The 20,740-nt window shown below is 42.9% G+C and overlaps 1 protein-coding gene across 1 annotated transcript in view; it reads right to left on the bottom strand.

Moving 5' to 3' along the window:
- The window catches only part of tln2b (talin 2b), a 99,050-nt gene that overhangs the window by 51,855 nt on the left and 26,455 nt on the right, over positions 1-20,740 (bottom strand). Inside the window, 17 exon segments of the mRNA XM_051073362.1 lie at positions 106-273; positions 920-1,018; positions 1,258-1,466; positions 2,171-2,279; positions 2,687-2,800; positions 3,325-3,508; positions 4,686-4,762; positions 4,877-4,978; positions 5,713-5,868; positions 7,809-7,913; positions 8,105-8,168; positions 8,469-8,596; positions 14,722-14,864; positions 15,342-15,497; positions 16,179-16,308; positions 16,495-16,592; positions 16,689-16,862. Of these exon segments, the coding sequence (XP_050929319.1) occupies positions 106-273; positions 920-1,018; positions 1,258-1,466; positions 2,171-2,279; positions 2,687-2,800; positions 3,325-3,508; positions 4,686-4,762; positions 4,877-4,978; positions 5,713-5,868; positions 7,809-7,913; positions 8,105-8,168; positions 8,469-8,596; positions 14,722-14,864; positions 15,342-15,497; positions 16,179-16,308; positions 16,495-16,592; positions 16,689-16,824 (2,178 nt within the window). The 5' untranslated portion in view covers positions 16,825-16,862.

Genomic DNA, 20,740 nt, shown 5'->3' with positions numbered 1-20,740 from the left:
TTGCATATTTCCACAGCAAAATCGAACAAAGCAACCAGAATAAAACATGTATGGTATGTCCTTTACCTACCTGGCTATGGAGGTAAACAAGTTTTAGATCAGTACCTTGGTGCAGGCCACCAGCTGTGAGGTGGACAGGGCACACTGAGTGGCAGCTGCGATCACCCGGTTCTGCAATATGGTGTCCTCGGCCACCTGGGCCACGTTCTTGGCCTTCAGGACTAACATAGCAGCTGCATTGGCCACTGCTTTGGCCAGATTCATCAGGGTGTCCTGCAACATATTAATCAATGTCCTTCACTGAAACACAGCACAGCTGCGCACATGTGACTGAAGAGACCAGGAAAGTAAATGTTTTTTAACTCATTTTGTTCAGATGATTTAGTGTGACTGATGGACAACTAATGCACAAGGAACAACAGTAAAAGTACTTTAGCAAGAGGCAGATAGTGATTATGAATTTTAGGATGTGAATAATAAATTCAGCTGGCTATTAAGTAAAGCAAATGGATTACAGATTCCAATGACCTTCATGTAGTAGAGGAGTACTGGCTCAAGGTCCATGAGACCAAGAATGTGGATGATATATGAGCCCTCTTCTCCAGGGATTAATACTAAAGACTGTGAGAAGACTTCTAGGAAACAGAAGATTTGTATGTAACAGGCGAATGAGACAGATAGCTACACATGAGCTTGTGTTAAAGAGTGTCTGAGACACTCCATTGTTGTCATCCTACAAATAAAATCTCTCTTTCTGACTCTCTGTTGTAAAAATCCACATGAAGCAACAGTCTAATAATAAAGCCTGAAGTGATTACATAAGTGAGTATTGACATTTTTAAGCGGGGCCTGAGAATATGTGTGTGTCTTCCTGTTTGGCCGGCAGTGTCATAGGAACAGTGAGTGGGTGGCGTCCAACCTGGAACTTCTCATCGGTCTCGCCCTCCCCCATGTGACGGAGCAGGTCCCCGCTGGCCTGTCCGATGCTTCCTGCCGCGGTCAGCACCGTCTGTCTGGGCTGCATGAAGATGACATCACCACATTCATTACAACTGGCCCGGCCTGTTCTCGCACAGGCCTCTGTGAGCTACCTAAAACAGACCTCTGGATCACAAAAATCACCCCAGAAAGCCCCTTCACTGCAGCTTTGATAAAAAGGAAAGCATGCAGTTCAGCACTGTATTTGGCTCTGTGGCTACCGGGATTACAGTGGGAGGATGAAATCTAAGTCAGTGCAGTATTCAGTGGGCGTCTCACCTCAGCGGCCGCGGGCTCGACGGATCTGAGCAGATCCGATACGGCTCCTGCCAGCATCCTGGCAGCACCCATGAGCTTGTGTCCGCTGCCCACCTCGTCGTCCATTAACGCCGCGAGCAGCTTGACACCCTTGGACATTTCCGTGAGATTGGAGGAGATGGTGGTGATGGCGCAGCCCACCGCCGTGTAGTCGGTTTCTGTGGGCTCACCTGCGGAGGAGGGATGGAAGGATGGATAGGTGGCCATCATTACAAATTACACCTCTACTGTGCATCTTAATTTGCTGTGCCGCTGCCCACATCGATTTAGCCGATCCACGGGGCAGCTTGTGTGTCATATGCTGTAACACACACATCAGCGTCAGTGTCATAATTAGAGCCTATTTGAAATGGTTCCGCTGAGATGAGCGTGCTGATGGAGCAAGTGGCCGTGAAGAAGGAAAACTTTGTATTAGACGGTGGAGTGAGTATAAGTGCAACCAAACAGATGGTGAGATAAGATTAAAATCCTGCAAAAGGCTGGCAGGAACTTGACTGGCGTTGGGCCAAGCAACACGGGGTAGCAGTGAGACAGAGGGACACTGGCAGTAAGTTGAGATTCAGGACAAGAAGTTCAGGATTTATTTGCCATTAGAAATACTTAGTGGGAAAAATGGGAGATGCACCCTTGTTTAAAAAGATCATCATCAGTGAGTACTTAACTCTGACTGAGAGAACATTTTTATTGATTCACACCTTGGGGCTGTACACAATCATGTAAAGATGAATACTACTTTTAACAACAGGGCCTTTTTCTTCAGAGCTTCACCTAGTGCAGTCTTCATAAACCAGAATTCTGGTGTAGGAATAAATGAAAACTGAAAATGATGGCATGCTCCATCCTTTAGTTGTTTAGTATTCTCTCGGGTACTCACCTGCAGTGAGATTGACCACAGATGCAGTTCCAGCGGTGATAGCATCAACCTGAGAGTGGATTTCATGTTTGGATTCATCCACTTTGTTCTGAACCCAAACCCTGGATGCCTTTCGGTGGAGGAGGAGAAGGAGAGCTATTGGCTTTCATCGCAGTGGGTGATTTTCAGCTCATATAAACTTTCTTGTGCAGGATTAAAGGACTCTGGCTCAAACACCTACAGCTTTGGAAACACTCAAGCATTAAATGCAGCCTCCACATTTTACAGTCAGTTCTACATCTTAATTATATTTGAGGAATATGATGGACTTTGATGTAATGAGAATACTGGATTCTCTCTAAGCTCTCTTTGCTTAGCAAAAACAGAGGTTGTAATATCAGAGAGCACACATTCATGATTGCTAGAAAAGTGGAGCTGTATAAATGATGGGATGTGGAGGAGTTCTCTAGTTTCCCATGCCACATCTTATTGTAAAATATTTTTCCAAACTGTGCAGCAAGTAGAGAGGAGACTCACCAAGTCATGGCCCAGTGGAGGGAGATTATCAACATGTCCCAGGTCAGCTTGGGCCTGCTGCACAGCCTGCATGCTGCTATTGATGGTCCCCATCAGGGCCTGCTGGGCCAGACTCTGACAACAACAAACAACAGAGCCACACAGTGTGCAAATGACTAGGGAAAAAAGCAATCTAAATACACAACATGCATTTTATGTGGGTGCCAAATTGTGAACCTCTCAATCTTGGAATCTAATGTCTATAAACCGCAGGAGACAGATGGGCTTTTAGTGTGAGTACAAGGACCCTCTCGTTCTCTATCTCACTCACAACCATATTCATATTGTTCATTGTGGCTTGTTGCTGACAGCAGGGGCCACAAGCAATGCTTCAAACGTCGCAGACCACATTTACATAAAAAACGGGAGAATGATGTACCTCAATTCTGTGTTCCGATATTTTAAAAATTGGAGCACTGATCATTTTCTCATGCCCTCTGTTCATTTTTTGTGGCACTTAGTATTTTAACTGTGGTCCCTGATTGGATGCTAAGTTTTGATAAAAATGTGATGACTCAGAGGGTATATTTGTACATTTGGTATAGTCGCATTTGACTGGGACACCATGTTAGCTTGCAATTGCAACTGCTCTTACTCACCAGTGGGGGCATGTGTCCTCTGTGCATCTGCCCTGTGGTGATTTGCTGCTGGGCAGAGGGCATAGTACCCACATTAAAGGTGTCAGGCCCGCCGATGGACCCGGACCGAATTATACCAGGGAGCGCCACAGAGCCGTGCTCCACGCGACCCACCCGGTTGAACTGCTGCTGCAAAATAGTGGACCTAATGCAGTGGGGAATAGATGACAGTAAGCGCATGATGGATTTCATAATTAAACACAGTCAAACACAAAGTGAAGCACTGCATTAACAATTGCATTCAGGGCAGACTTTGTAATGTTATTCATGCTGCTTTTCATCTAATCTTCCATCCTTATGAAAACTCATCAGATCAATTATAAATGATCTCATTTTAGGATAATTATCTGTATGTCTAGACAGCGGCATTGTGCTTTGCAAATGAACTTATGTAAGTGTTTGAGAGTTGGCTACTTTCCTCCTGAGTGGATTTTTAAATTCTGATAATTAATCCACATGATAACGTAACTGTTAATAATTTAGACAACAAAAATTACAAAATTGCAATTAAAACAATTACCACGCTTGTTAGCGACTGTTCCCTAGGTGAGTAGGCATTGTCGGAGAAAGTATTATACAGAAAAACGTCTGTTTTTCGTGCCCAGCTCAACAGATGCTCCTGACTCCATTGGTTAATTATGGCTTGTTTTGAGAGGCAGCAATTATGTTTTTGTGCTGAGAACCGCGACATGAGTCAATTGGCCCGTGAGCAGCGGGAATATGATGCCCCATTTTGCCAGAGAGCGGTTTCACTAAGAGCCATGTGGATTTCCAGTGACAACATATTTCCAAGCTCTGTGTGATAGAGCCATGGTCCGTGAGCATTACCTTAATTTCCATCAGTCATTAAGCCACATGGGAAAGAAATCACAGGAGATGGCAAATAACAGTGGGAGATAAAAATTAATGAATACAACAGCTTCCAATGAGATTATATCTTAACCTTCCAAAGAGGCATCTTTCTTTTGTAAAATAAGAGGAGAATTTAGTGGCTTTACCCTGAGGCAGGTTTTGTGTTTATGTTTGCAAAATCAGAAATCGTACAAGGAAGCACTTTAATAAATTGCATTTCGGAATATCTTTCCGAACAGCGTTAGTGTTATTTTAAAATTCCAAGTGCTGTTTTTGTGTTTAATCCTAACAGTACCTCTCTTGGGTATACTATGCTGGGCAGGCAGAAATGTAATTACATGCACAATTAAACAGCGAGGTTTAAATTCATGAAGAATGACTGGACTATGTGCATTCAATTAAGCATGGTCAGCATTCTCCACGTAGCAGCACGCAGACAACACAGTAGATAATAAAGGAGCGCCGCTCACTTCTTAGGGGAAACCGATTCCTCCAGCATGGTGGATTCCTCATCTCCCTCAAGGCCAAAGCGATCCTTACTCTGCTTCTACAGGGAGGAGAGCCGCATGCATCACAGTGAGCAATGTAGCCTAAATGCACGATGAACTGGATGTATGTTGTGTTAATTCAAAGTGTTTTACATTAAATTTTCCATACTTGCCTTCTTAAGGATGATGTCAATGTATCCAGCGATAAGTTGGGATATCTGCTCTCCCTCTGTAGTCTGGACGGAGTAGTAACTCTCCTGGTACTCTCCAAAATCCTTTGTAATGCATTAAAGCAGAGCAGCAGAGATTCAGAGCAAATCAAGTCGCTGTGTTTTATCATCTATCTGCCATTGATAAAATAAAAATGCCTTACTGGGGGTGAGCTTATGAATAAACTTGGCGGCATCTTCATTATTTCATCGCCCCTAACGAATAGGAAAAAACTGACTGGCTTCTGTGGCCCATTCTATTTCTATACAGAGCTGATTAAAAATGAGATGTAGTCAACCTCAAAACTGCCCACTTCAAAGCATTCTAAAGAAACACAAGCGTGAATATTTTTAGTTTAAATCAATGTTGGCAAATATACCTTAGAGTGTTTTTTTTTTCTCAAATTTGCATAATCTATTAATCTTTAAATGGAGTTCTCCTCTCCAATACGGGAAGAAAACAGACAGTACTGTTGCCAACAGCTGGTAAAGAAAATTGAAAAAGCTTTCAGATAAATAATACATCCAAATACTGCACATTCTTCCCCAGGCATCTATTGTTAACTCAGATGAAATAGCTGGCTAGCATGCTGAAAACATTCAATATTGGGAGTCTGAGGTCTCAACAATTTTTAGGATGCTGTTTGTATTGGAAAATGAAAAGTGGGGGAAAGATTGAATATGTGATTCAGAGCTGTGTAAATCACACTGTGCACAGAATAACTGAATATATGCATAGGATTAGGAGTGTATAACATCTGACTATCTAAGTACTGCTGGGGACTTGATGCAGACAGTACCAGGGTGAAGCTCTTGGGGGAGGCAGCCCATCTCTTGACTGTTGTCAGGGGCCATTCCTGCACCACATCCTTCGTCTTCTCATCCACTCGCATCACCGACTCTTTGGTTATCCCTAGCAGCCGCGGGACCAGCTTGTTTTTACCCTTCATCTTTTCCTGTCAGATAGGAAGAACATCAGGCAACGTTTACGCCGGTGCTGAACACCTACACAAGTGATTCATTCGAGACGCAAATGCAAAACTGTTGTGCCACATTTCTGCTGGTGCTGCCGTAATACACACACACACACACACACACACACACACACACACACACACACACACTGCTGCATCTGCGAGGGCCTCCGAGCCCCAAACAGAGGAGGAGGAGGAGGAGGAGGAGGAGAGGGGCAGCTGTGAAGTGACCCAGCAGAGTTCAGCCTTGTTTAACCGCTGCTTTATTGAGCAGGGTCTCCACAGGCTTTAGTCACTGTCAGCACACCAGCATGGTGCTTCCACCACCACTCTTTGCCTGACCAGCTCCAGCACCCTCCACTCTCTGCCCACTGAAAATCTATTACAGCTCACTTTAGAGACCAAGCCCACATTTGGCTCCCCTCCAGGGGCGCAGAGGACGACAGAAAAATTAGCGGGTTGTAGAGACAGGGGAGTTCAAAATATGTACATCTGATGTTTTTTTTTCCGGGCTTTTGTATTTTTATCACTGGGTCAAAATAGAGGGCTCTGATAATGGAACTAAGGCCAATAAGTAGAATGGTTTCTAGGGTCAGGGCTCTTAAACACAAGGACAGATAACATTATCCCAGTGTTCATGATGTCTTCACACAAAGGTTTATTAAAAACTTCCATTGTTTTAGGTTACATTACTTATACATCACAATTATCAAGGCTGTATTCAAACAGGAAGTTTGATCTTCTAATCTGAAGTGGGTAGCTGAGGTATTATATTATTTTAGATGGTTAACCTTGATTATTGTTTGGGGAAATTTGCTTGTGCAACAAATCACAATGGACACACACATGTATATGCAGGCCTATTTGCTCTCCATGAACAATATTTCCAAATATGTGAAGTTTACAGCCACAGAGAGCTCGCCAAAACTAGAACCTGCAGTGATTAAAGACTGTCAGATGAAAAATGGAAGGTTACAATAAACTCTCAGATGTGCTTCAACAAAGCCAGGTCTGTGCTTTTGCTTCTGTTAGCATCAAGAGCAGAGTGCAGCTGGAGTGAATTATTTAACAGAAATCTCCATCAGTACATCTCCTCATTGAAGGCAGACAGCTCTGCACACACACACACTTGCGCACACAGATGATCTGAACCCTGCAGTCTGCTTTAACTGTGGGGCCAAACATTCCATTTATCGTCCATTAAGACCCCAGCAGACAACTGCACTCCGCTTCTTTTTCCCCCTCTTTCCTGCTAAGTTCGTAAGCAAATGGGGCTGCTGTCAGAAGAGCTTTTATAATACGCGCTGGTGCGACTTCATCCCATTCGCATGCCGCACTTCCATTCCACTTTTGTGTTCGCCAAACCAGAACGGAACAGAATTGCCATTGTCACAAGTATTTTGCAGCGCTGAGTGTGCTGCTGAACAGCCATGAGCACACAGGCTTCCACTCTGAAGCTTCCCGATTTGTTGTGATAATGGGGTTTTTGGTGTTTTCAACAAGCTTTCATACCTGTTTGACAGCGCAGTGCATATCGGAATAGCTTCCTCACAGCTGCCGCTCATTAGTAGAGAAGAATTACGTGTCTGTTTTTTGTGACCAGATGTATCATTAAACTGATATTGTTCAGTAATTATTGAATGAAAATTCTGGTTTATTACAACTACGGCTTTATTTTCACAGCGTTGGCCCTCATTTCTATCAGTCATGGTAACATTGCGCAAGATCTTTCAAGATCTTATTTGATAAACTTGGTGAGCACAGTGCTACCATAACTGATCCAAGTTGTAATTATGATATAAAGGCAAATTTGATGGGAATGTGAACACTCTGTCCTCTGTGCTTAGGAATATGTGAACATATTTTCTTCTTTTGCACTAGTTCGCCATTTTACTGAAGTAAATTAGCTGTGGTTCTTTTACCTTCACCAGGAAGAAGGACACTCCATATGTCTGCAGGGACCTGGCGAGCTTCACATACTTCACTTTTGCCTCAATCTCCGTCATCTCTCCGCAGTTTTTATGTTCCTGGGGAAACAACAGCAGTTACACCTCCACCTCCTAGAATGGTATGGATAGGCTGTGATCTACACTTTTATATTTTCTCAATTTGTGCCTCAACAGAGAACAAATTACTATAATTCCCGTGGGCCACCCAACAGTTTCAAACACACAATTTTTCACTTAAATGCAACATTCAAGCAATGTAATGTACATACTTGGAATATTTTCTTCTCGGACCCTCTCTGCTTGATGTACTCTTTAGGTAGAAACTCCTTCAGGCTATGGAGATAGATGACATTTTTACATGGTTACCCTTTTGAGCTACAGGCATTTCCTTTTCTATTAACATACCTCTACATATGAGGTCATTCTTGCCCTACTGCCTACATATCAGAAAACAGTTGTAACAGCTGACATCACCCCTGAGCTTTCCACTGGAGGAAATCCCTGAAGTAACAGGCTGTACTGAAGCAGGAGATAACCATTGTATATATATGAACAGCTGTGAACATGTAAGAGCACAACAGAGTGGTGGTGAATGTTCATGTTAATCCATTATTTTGATAGAGAAAAGCTTACTCCAGGAATCCGGGTTTGTGCTTGTGCTCCACGTGGGGCCCGAACTGGATCTGAGCCTGGATCCCTGCGAACTCGCAAGCTTTATCAAAGGAGACCGGGTGGGATCCATTCAATATATCATCCCTAGCCTGGAGGAGACACGAGGAGAGAGAGGGAGTAGGAGAGGGGGTGGGAGTAAGTGAGAGGAAGAAACACACATCCAGGAAAAGGATACAACTACAAAGGCATGAGATTTATCCAAAATTCACCCAGCAGAGCTCCATAATGAGCACTTATTGTGTGCTTTGAATGTGCCATGGCTTTCACAAAGGACATCTTCTAAGTGAATGACTAAGTGTATATCTAGAGTAGGGACATCATAACTGAGGCTCTGCCACACAGGGGAGCCAAATAAGATTTGTTTGTGACAATAAAAGCCATTCTGCCGGCTTTCAAATGTAACAGCTCCAACAATTTGTCATCACAGCCCATTACGTGTTATTAAAAAGGAAAACACATTACAGAAATGCATCACTCTTTCACAATATCCCATCTGCATTACAGAATGGCCCTCAATATGTTGTTAAGAAATCTAATGACTGAATGTTTTTTTCCACTGAGCCAAAAAAAAGGGCTTATGCCTGTTTGGTGCTGCTGAGACATCACTTATGTTTCAATGCATTTCAGCCAGGCTGTCTACATTATCTTCATCATTTAGGTAGATGGAAAGAGAGAAGCCTTTGTTGACATCTTTCAAATGGTTGTCAGTGTGTGCTGTTTTCTCCAGGGGGCAGTCAGCTCTGCCTCTCTCTCTCTCTCTCTCTCTCTCTCTCTCTCTCTCTCTCCCCACTGTCTTCTCCTACTCTCTCTTTCTAGTGCACTGCTGCAAAATTAATGGCTCCAAAAGCTGAGAGGCCTTGCTGACAGTGAGAAAGGCTCCATCAGTGCTTTTAGCATTAGCATATCAGTGCACAGCGTGGACCCGACTCATTCTTACGTCCCATTACATCAATGAAAAACTAAGCAGCAGCTTACTGCTGTAATGAGGACAACAATCTCCTCCACTCACAATCAAGTCCTCTCCCCAGTGCAATCCACAGTGGAGCACATAAGCCCTTACTGAACACAAGAAGACACTCTAAAATTAGCCCTCACACATGCCATTCACTCTAGTACACACTGTTACCACTCTGTATTATTCTGAAGTAAGATGCTTTGAACAGTGAAAAAACTAGATGCAAAAATTTACATTTTAAAATAAGTATTGCTTGGTGGAATATAATGAGTTTACCAGTGGGTGCCTAGTTATTAAAAAAAAAAAAAAAAAACTCTTTAGGCTGCAAGTATGGCTTTACATTGACTTCAGCCACTGGTCATGAGTTAGTATATGTGTTTGCATGGGCATGTCTATCCTGGTTTTAAGAAACTCAAATATGCTAGCTGGAGCACACTGATAGATTTTATTGGGTGGTATTATATAGAAGTGATAAATGCAACAGCAATGAAGTAACCTGTAGCTCAGGAGGTGGGCCCACTAAGTGGTAAGGTCAGCGGTTTGATCCCCGGTTTGTCCAGTCAGTGCCGAAGTATCTTTGGGCAAAATACTGAACCCCACGTTGCCCCCGATGTGTGTATCACCTGTGTGTGAATGGGTGAATGTGACACGTAATGTAAATGCCGTTGAGTGGTCGATATGACTAGAAAAGCCTTATATAAGTACAAGTCCATTTAATCCATCTAACTCAGTTGGTCCAGAACAAATGACAGTAGCTGTGCAAATGGTATCAGCAGAATAAAATATGAGGTGTCAGGTTATAATGGTCATGCACTATACACCTGCCTGAATACGACTGGATGTTACTAGTCAGCTGATAGCCACACAGCCAGAGATCAGTGCCAATGCCGATCAGATACTGAAGTGGGACTCTTATGGAGCACTGAGGCAGAGCACTGAACTGACGCTATCAAAACCAGGATAAGACTTGAAAATGGAATACTGCTGCCATGTCAAAATATTCATTGCTTTGCTTACAATATACATTATATTCTTTAATTTGACATTGCTATTATATGAGTTTTGCTCAGTAAAGTTTAGTATTAACACTGAAGAGGTCATTGGCTGGGTCATTTGATGAAACCTCAGATTAAGCAGTCAATTTACAGCTACAGTATGTGTGTCTATTTGGTCAAATGATCAGCCAGATAATTCAACATCTGTAAACAGACCAGTCCCTAAATTTCTCATATAGCAGATATAACAAGTGACACAGGCACTGGTTCTGGGACACGTTAATAGAGCTGCATGAGTGGAAGTGAAGCACAAGACATCAGAAGCTATGACACATACAGCCTGGGGCTACCACACTGAGGTCAACCAGTCCACCATGGCCCAGCAGAGCACACAGAGTATAATACGGCCATAAAAATAAATGCTGACATAGGGATACACTAAAGCAACTGGATGCACACTGTGTTTGATCATGACGGTTGCTAATAGATCAGTGAGTCAAGGATTATCTGAACGCTTTGTGACTTAGATAACACAGTTTTATTAAGAAGTGCTAAATGTTTGAAAAGATGAATTGGGGGCATTCTGATGGCTCGGTGAGCTACAGTAACATACCTGAACTGGCTTTAGTTCAAATCCAACCTGATCCTTCTTTCTTTTTCCCTTCTTATCTCTGTGTTCATTTTCCAATAAAGCAACAAAAAAATGCTCCTAAAATGCTATAACAAACTCTTACAGAACAATTGATAGGAAAAACATGATGAAATGATATGACAATCTACAGGATATCAGAACAAAGCAGCACTGATTCTACTGTAAATCTTGAGTTATATATCCTTTTTTTTCAAGGATACATATGACTAAATGCCTCATCTATACCTTCTTTGGACTATGTTGTGTCATGGTACAATGACTATTCTTTCAGAATCAACTAAAGTGAGCAGAAGTGAAAGCAAAAGAGCAGGACACACACAGGAGTGATGCTATTGCTATGGAGGTTTATCCTAGTCTTAGCACAAATACATGACAGAAAGGGAGTGGCCGAGTAGTAAAGGAGATTAGTCTGTTACTGGCAGAGCTTCCATTATGTGTATGTGAATGTGTGTGTATGTGTGTGTGCGTGGGTGTATGGGTGGGTACGTTTGAAATCATGGAAGCTCCAAATCATTAATAAACATTTGAGATCATCGCCGATTCGCAGGGATGCTCTGTCAAAGAAACGCCAGCAACAATGTCATCATCTGCACAGTCTGAACTCAATTACTCAATACTGCTGAGGATCTGAGAATTGGAGGAATTGTGAATGATGGAGGACATTAAAGGGGAAAATGGGGGGAGTAAAAAAAGAAGCTGTAAATAACGCAGCTGTGATAAAAAAAGGAAAGAAAAAAATGTGGAAAAGAAGCCTGGGGTATGTTCCACTCTGCTAAAGATCCCTCTTCTGGCTCTGTTTGGCCTTTTTAACACAGTGACAAATTAGAGCCCCTTCCTTGTGAAGAGTCTCTGTGATCTGCCTGTGTAGCAATCCGTGTGTGTGTGTGTGTGTGTGTGTGTGTGAGAGAGAGAGAGAGAGAGAGAGAGAGAGAGAGAGAAAGAGAGAGACAGAACGAGGGAAAGATAGATGGGGAAGGGCAACTGAGAGGCAAAAGGAGGCGGGGGCAGGGGGCGGGGATGTTATTGTGAAAGGAAATATGAGTCTGTGTTGAGAGGAGAGCATGATACGCACTGTGCTGTAATGTGTGCCAGGGTAAGAGGGTGGGGATGTGTGCGATTATGTCAGAATGTGTAGGAGATGGAGAGGGAGTGGAGACAGACGAACTGGAAGGGAAGGAAACGGAGGGAAAGAAAAATAGGAGGCGAAAAACAGGAACAGACAGATAGAAGGGAGGAGAGCAGCAGGAGCAGACAGAGAGGGTGGATAGCTGGATGTCTTTTATGAACACATTTGGGAGACAGCAAGGACTGAAAAGATGGAGCGAGACGAATATGAATGCCTATACATATTTCAGACATGGTATATATCTCTGAGCACAGATTTTCAGAGCTCACATATTTTTTTGTGTGCGTATGGGAGAGCATTCAATAATCTCTGTGTAATTCATTTTCAGATAAATACACTTTCCCATGCTTTCTGTCTATCTCACAGAATACATTTGTACGTGTGTGTTTGTGTGTGTTTGGGTACTCCACACCCTTGTATTTGAGTCCAGGTGTCAGTGGGGAGCTCTCCTCCCCCGGCTGGAGGGGCTAATGTGAATGCAGTGATGTGTGCAGTGAGCAAACCCTGACTAGTGTGGTACTGGACTCAGCTGACCTCCCTCAGGGAACCCCCCTCCTGTGCTAGCAGAGTTCCCTCAGTTTAACATACTGGTAAAACTAGCAAGTGCCAAGAACACATGCTGTCATACATAGAGACACAGCGAGAGAGATGGAAACTAATTTGATAAAAACACACCTCAGCTGGACATAACCCCACAAAGCCAAACTATATCTCACGTATGCTACATGGTGGTCAAACCCACCACCAACAGGAAATATTTAGATAGTGACACAACTCAACTGCCTCCTTGACCTCATGAACAACTACTATACTAGAGATAAAACCTCCTCAAACCCACTGAATCACTAACTGGTCATTCAGTACACCTCATGCTGTGCAGTTAGTAATTGTTCAAACCCACAGAACCTTATTTGAAGGTGCAGTCATCGTAGTCCTAAAGTTTCCACGGAGGCAAAATGCGTCAAGCTAAATTTCAGGGATATGTGTCTAAAATACTGCACAAGCCACCTAGAACATTTCCATTTGAAGGAATGCTGTGGCCATAAAAAACTTCAAGTTTTGGGTGTGAATATTAAATTCAGTGTAAATTGAAGAGTTGTAATACGCTAAGAGAAATACAGGGGAAAACAGCATTTTTAGTTGATAGAATGAAACATGTTTCAACAACTGAATAACTTATTACCTCAAGGGTTTTAAGAAACTAACATTTCCAAAACACTAGCCATGTTTTCCAATGTTGAAAATTAGAAGCAAAATCAGATTTAGGAAGGGATACTGTAAATCATGTATTGTACAGCCTACTTGTCAGACTCAGGCAAATTTCTATTGAGCTTTCCAGACCACAAAGTACAGTGGCATGGTCTGCGCTGCACTACAGCTGTGTCCATCCTCAGATTTTCCTCTAAAAAAAACCCAGATAGACACATTAAAACATCGAAACATTTCAAGGTTAGAGACCAAAAATAGGCAATACAAACAGCAGCAGTGCTGATCATTACATGTATATACAGAGTAGACTGTGTGTTTGCAATGGGTAGCTGTATAAAAGTAAAAAGAGCAATGTAATGGTGGGAATCATAGAGGAACTTAAAGCTGTGCTAGTGAATATTTTCATGTTAACAATGGATCAAACAGGTTGCTTGTAATGAAAAATCCATAGGGAGTAATCACCCGACTCTGCAGTTCCACTTAACTCTATGGAGCATTTTATCTTCTTTTATCCAATTGTTTTGGTTTTCTGCCTGAAAATGTATTCTTCTGGTTCACTCTCGTCAGCCTTGTTTCTAGCCACAGCAGGCAGGTGTTCTCAGAAGCTGTATGCTAACTAGCCAGCACCAGACAGCAGACAGATAAAGTTAGTGACTTATAGATACTAGATACTTTTCTGAGGAGACAAAAACAGGGTTAACAGGAGAGTGGATATCTAACTTAAGTTCAGCAGATGGACACAAACATGATGACAAATGTATGCTTATGTCACTCCACGTCTGCTGGATGTATAACAGCTTCATAAGGTGATAATATGACAGTGTTTTCTTTATAGATTGTTTGCTTTACTCATCAGCTAGACAAAATGCTGAGCTAAAGCTCTGCCTTGTCATGCAAAGATTTATATTGTTTGTGGCACTGTGCAGTAGAACCAAAAAACAGCACCAAAAAACAAGTCAAACCTGTCTGGACCACATCTGAGCTAACCACATTTCAGTTTGTCCAGACCTGGCCAGAAGTTAGATGCACACTAAAACATAGTTATTGAGTCTAATTACACTCCTGTCTTGACTCCTGTTACGTCTCCTGTCTCTACTGAAAAACATTTAAATAACACCCCCAAAAAACTGCAGTATAATTCATATGCTAGCCAGCTTAGGCCTCATTTTGCAGATTGGGCTGCAATAGCAAAAAGAGGAATTAGGCCTAGGTCACCTCTCTCTCTCCACTGTTTTTTTCTTGCCACGTCAGCATACAGGTGCATGTCTCAAGTTTACCTGAACATAGAGCAGGTTTAGCTGCACGGGGTCCCGCGAGTCCACGTTCTGGTCCGAATAGAAGAACTTGCGCCTGAGCAGCAGAGTCTCACTTTCCTCCACTCCTTGCTCTCTGAATGTCCTGCTGTGGTCCAGCCAGTTCACTGCCCAATCAATACACACATACTCAGTTACCATATGCGCTGAAATGAATAGACTTTCACTTTCATTAACGTGTTACTAGAGGAGGGCGTTGATGGTGAACTTAACCAGGCAGTTTGAAAACATCAGAAGGGACAGACAGATCAGCTCAGACAGACAATTTACTAAATTAAACATGGCAAAGTGAAAATCTTTGCTGTATTTTCTGCTGAGACGAGAGCTAGTTTTCAGCCAAAGTTGGGTGGATGATTTATATATTCGCATGTTCCAAAATTTAATTGGTGTCCTCTGGGCAAAAGATAACAGTGGTAATTTCATTAAACTTTGATATGTCCATGCATTAAATTAGACTTGAGGGATAAAGCACACGTCCAGATGATACTGTTGAGTCAGATTCATTAATGTGAAAATAAGAAACGGGCATAAAGTCATCAAGATATTGACGACACTTCTGGAGGCTTTTGCGAGCTCTCACTCACAGTCATCATCTGTGTGGAGTTTGGCTTTGAGCTTCTCCATCTTCCTCTCATCCCGCAGTAGCAGTGTCCTGTCTTTCTTCAGCGTCCCCATTCCGTCCTCCTTCTTGTCCTCCGTCACCTCTTGAATGAGGGAGTACTCCTCGTAGTTTGTGATTCCTGAAAAGGGGGGGCGGGTGGGACGGAAGTTAGGCAGGGAGGAGGAGATGCCTCAAACCGGCACAATAACTTCCTGCCATGATAGAGAAAGCAATTCTCTTACACTCTCTCTTTCTTTCTTTTTTTTTTATCTCTTTCTCTCGGCTTTGAAAAAGACGTGAAGGAAAGCTGGTACAGAGCCAGGCAGACTAAAATGGGAGCTGAGGAGGAGAAGAAGCCAAGCAGAAAGACCTACTCCAAACAAACATTTTCCAATAAAGCTATCTGCCAGACACACATCCCTCTCCTCCTCACCCAATTGAGCTTGATAGCAGCCCATTATAATTGAAATATACAGCTTAGGGAACACCTCTGTGACAGGCGAGGATGGTACGGCCTGGGTCTTAGGAAGAACACTTCAGCGTTTATCTGAAACAATCTTGTTTGAGCTTGATAAATCATGCTTGAAAAAAATGTGTTTAGGACTTTATTAAGCGTACACAAATGCTCCAAAGTAGTTAACAAATGCTGCTGTTCTAATATGAATTTTATAGCACATAATAACACAGTAACATAATGCAACTCAGTGTGAAGTCAAGTGGTATGCTGTGGACTAAAAATAAAATAGAGGATGAATAATTCAAGCCTTGGACGAAGGCTTGACAAGATTCGTATTAGCAGCGCTGGGAGACTGTCACTTACCTATTCTGCTGCATATGGTGACAAGTAGCTCCCCGACCGTTTTTGAGTCATCCACCATGATGGTTTTAATTGCACCATCCAGCATTTTGATCTTTTGCGGCCTTTGTTTCTTCTTATACTCCAAGACGTCCTGAGAGAACAGGAAGATGAAGCACAGTGACATCTACAACCCTGCTGATCGCTCTCAACAGCAAACTGCAGCGAGCGGGGAGGCATAAATATCTCAGGTTCCCCCCCTAGAAAATGTAAATCACTCTTAAGTGATGATAAGTGATGCTGACAGTTCTCCACCCCAGACTATATGACTTAATCTTACTCCATTTCGCAGCATGTAGTAATCCAGGGTTCTTCCAGACTCGAGCCAAATTCCTTTCCTGGGATCATCGTCAGACAAGAAGAGGCCGTAATCTGAGGCTGAAACACCAAGTGAAAACAGGGGTATGCAAATGCAGATGCCTATAGATTCCCATTATGTAAATTAGATTCACCATTTCTGAGTCATCCACCAACCTTGTCCTGTCTGGGCCTCTGGTACTCTCTCTCGGATGATTCTGCAGGCGTCATAAACAGGCGTGGATGGCTCGAACTGCATCGTCTTCACCACATTGCACTGGCGCACACAGATCTTCAGTGACAAGGCCACCATCTTGGTGGGTAGTATTATGGCCTCACTGACCTACACACCTAGAAAAGACAGCAGTGGAAACATTACATAAGGCTCAGAGTGTTTAAAGTCATACTTCTGGCTAATATCCAGAATAGATGGTCTGTGTTATGGCTGGTATCAACAAGCCATTATTAAAATGTCCTCTCATAAAACAGTCATACTTGAAAGTGTGAAGAGGAAGTCTCGGAGGCAGAATATAACACTGCGAGGCACAGAACAAATCATCACAATTATCTCCTCTGGGACATTTTCACCTGTGAAATTGAATGCACGTTATGCCGCGCCCCTGTCTCTGCAGCTCCTCGTTCCTCCCCGCTGTTCTGATAATAAAGGGTTATGCGTATGGAGAGGCTCTGCCTGATTGCAATGTGTGTAGAATTAGCTGAACCGAGGCAAGCAACATAATCTTTCGTCAGAAAAAGGTGGGGGTGGGGGGTGGGGGTCCAAATCTCTCTAATCGGCAGGAATAACAGGAGCCGAGTCAAAACACAGAAAATGACATTTCCGCCGCTGCATCATTATTCGCTCTTCTCTTGGCTTGCGCTCCCCTCCACCTCTCCCTCCCCCCCAGAAGCAGACTTCACTGTGAGACAAATCAGTGGGTGTTTTATCACATACTGCAATTAGGGTGAATCAATTCAGGTATTCTGAGACTCACATGCGCAAGGAAAAAGGAAAGAGACTGATACTGCAGAGTGTTTCTCCTCTTCCTTGACCTTGGCTTTAACAGGGAGAGGGATGAATGTGATAAATAGGGCTGCATGTACAAGAGAGACTCTCTGCCTTTTTTAAAAAAAAAAAAAACACATTATACATCTATAACTGTTTTGAGAGGAAAAAATTAGTCTGGAGAAGATCAGTATATCAGCACAGATTCAAGTTCCCAAGTACTGATGTCACTATATTCAAGAGGCTGCAACTAACTCGTTTTCATTATCAAATTCATCTGTTGATTATTTTCTCCATAAAACAATTTAATTATTTAATCCATAAAATGTCAGAATAAAATACACAATTTTCCAAAGCCCGGTCTGGGAATGTCCAAATTGCTTGTTCTGTCTGACCAGTGGTCCAAAACTGCTGTACTGCCATAACTGCTTTACTACGTGCACTACAGTCCAACTTCTACTCTAACACCAAAAGAATTTTAGTATTTTCTTTTTTTTTCCATAGTTGGATATAGAGGCAAAAGTTCAAATCTTCACACTGACACAATTCAGATCTCAGTCATACTTGGAAACAAAGAGTTTTTTTGTTGCTCGGGATTCGCAGCCCATCCACAGAACCCCCTTTTTGAGCCCAGAGCAGAGAAAGTCTGAGAAGTAAATTTCCGATAATCGAGTTGTGAATGAGTCCGCCTGTGACTGCGGCTCTGTCACGGCCCGTGGGTTCCCCCTCTCCAATAGGCCCTCTCCTTCCCTGAGTTCTTCTTCACACAAAGTGGGAAAGACAAGCACAAAGAGGAAGGGGTAATGGCGCCGCGTGAGCTCTCCTCTATACAGGCTGGCGGAGGAGCCCCACCGAGGTTTTGTCATCTGGCTCTTTCTGCGGATACTCTCTTCTAGACAAGCAGCTTGAGACCCCAGACTGACAACACAGCAGGCCGCATGGGCACTTATGTGGGCTCACAATATAGACTCACAGATAACAACTCCCACGCACACACCACACATACAGATTGTGCAGTGAAAATGTTTTGAATTTTGTAAACGTTTCTCGAGGAAATTTCAGACAGGTCCATCTCAAAAAGCCCAAGCTTCCTCTTGAGACAGGTATTTGCTATAGACTGCTATAGGTCTGCTGCTAAAGCGACTGCCACTTTAGTATCAGTTGTGAGTAGCATCACTCACTTCAGAGAGTAAGTACTACAGAAACCACATGATGAAACCCAGGAGGATAATGATAATCCCTGAGCTTACAGTAGTGTGAGAGCACATTTTTCACCAGGATCCTCGTGCAAACACTCCAATGCTGCCAGCTCCTCATTAGCTCTGCTTTCAAGCATGGATGGATCTACATCTGAGAAAACTCACTTAATGTAACTCTGTGTTGAATCTTAGTTATTCTGTTACCCTTTCTACATCACTAGGTAGATCTAAAAATGTACTTTCAGAACATTATCTTCAATGACAATCACTCATCCATCAGACGAGCAACCTGCATTGAATTAGGTTTGTTTACTACTAAATATTAAGACTTGAAAATGGCCAAAGAGCAGCTTGCTGGGGAGTCTAAACACGGACAATTCAATAGAGACCAGGGAATGCAGGTGCCATCTGGAGAGGATGCAACTCTAATGATTGACTGTAATACCAGCAGCGGCCCAGAGACCTAGAGCAACAACTGCTGTGATTAATGCACCAGTCTGTCACACAAGTAAGGACACGGCTGGACAGGAAACTTAAACAGCCTGACGGGTTTGTTTGGACTGGTCTTCCAAATGCTTCAAGCATCTAAGAACAACAAATCTGAAGCAGAATGACCCTTGAGAGCAAAAAAAAAGGGGCGTGGATGAGAATGAATAACATTCTTTCAAGGACACAGTGCAACAGCTCTGTACAGGGGTGCTTCAATTTTGTGGTTTTTATCTGATCAATACCAGAGTAGCTCTAAACGCCTGCATGTTTCTCATGCTGCGCAGAAACGAGGATGCAGAACATGCAGAGTACAACAAAAGCAGGGATCAGTGGTTCTGAAAGATGAGCCCGGGCTACCTGGAGCCACAGCTATGATTTCCTACTGTGAAGTGCACACAAGCTCTTTACAGCTGCTTTGAACATGTTCAATGCAGCAATCATATGGCAATTACTGTGCTGTATGTGTTTCCCATACCGCCTGAGACCGTCTCCTGCAATTTGCATCAGATGCCAGGTTTATGTTGTCAACTTAATGCTGTATACCTTTTTCAAATACATGCTATGTTCCCTAACCAAACAAAAAAAAGCTGAAGATCTATGAGTACGCAGTAGTAACACAGATAAAACACAACAAAAAGAATGCAACTTGAAAAGAGTGAGTGGTAAAACAATGAAAAATGTATAATGTATACTATTCCTTATTCTTAAAGCTCCAAATCTAAACCATCCCCCCACATTGCTTCAGGATTTTCAAGGTCAGCCCATTAAACCAAGATCACAGGAGGAACAGTAATGATTCCCCAGTAAGCAGGGCATTTTAGGCTCTTTCTGCCTTGGCAGCATAGTGATGCAGATGCAAACATCTATTGTCTAACTGAGAGTTTAAAAACAGCCACCCTGGGATGTAAAGGTAGATTTGTATGGGCGAATCTGAAGAAAGCACAACTATTACAAAGGTTGACAATTACTTGGCTTTAACAAGGTGCGATGCAAGTGAAAATAACCCCAAAGCTCAAATGAAATAGCCAGTAAAGCAGCGGGAAAATACTGTGGCTGCAGCCTTTGCTAACCTCACAAATATACTGAACTGGCATTTACTATGCCAAATTATCTCCAGCCTGGTGGACCATTATTATTGTGTAATTTAAGCATGTAGTATGTCAGTGACATTGAACGCAGGGCTGAGAGGGATTCTCAGGAGCTCAGTAGTTCTCAGGACTGTTGAGAACAGCAGGATTAAAAAGTGTGTGCATTGAGAAAATGCTAATTGGTGAAACCGTGCTACGCTACACCTCCTTTTTCTCTCCTCCTCACATCCTCGTGCACTGACAGCCTTTTATCCCCCCTCCATGTCTGATTGAAAGCAAGGTCAGTTTCCTGCAGGACCCCAGAGCATGTCTCCGGAGACCATTATAGTTTTCCCGGAACACAGACAGTCTGGTGGTGATTCACATGGCAGCAAACAAGGGTTGTTGTTTCTGATCATCTGTGTATTCAAATCCAATATTCCCCCAACCCGGAAACAAAATTCCTGCTCT

The sequence above is a fragment of the Lates calcarifer genome, linkage group LG10 (assembly GCF_001640805.2).
Source record: "Lates calcarifer isolate ASB-BC8 linkage group LG10, TLL_Latcal_v3, whole genome shotgun sequence".
Classification (NCBI taxonomy): Eukaryota; Metazoa; Chordata; class Actinopteri; family Centropomidae; genus Lates; species Lates calcarifer.
Note: the sequence above shows the minus strand (reverse complement) of the source record. Positions and strands in the feature narration are given on the sequence as shown.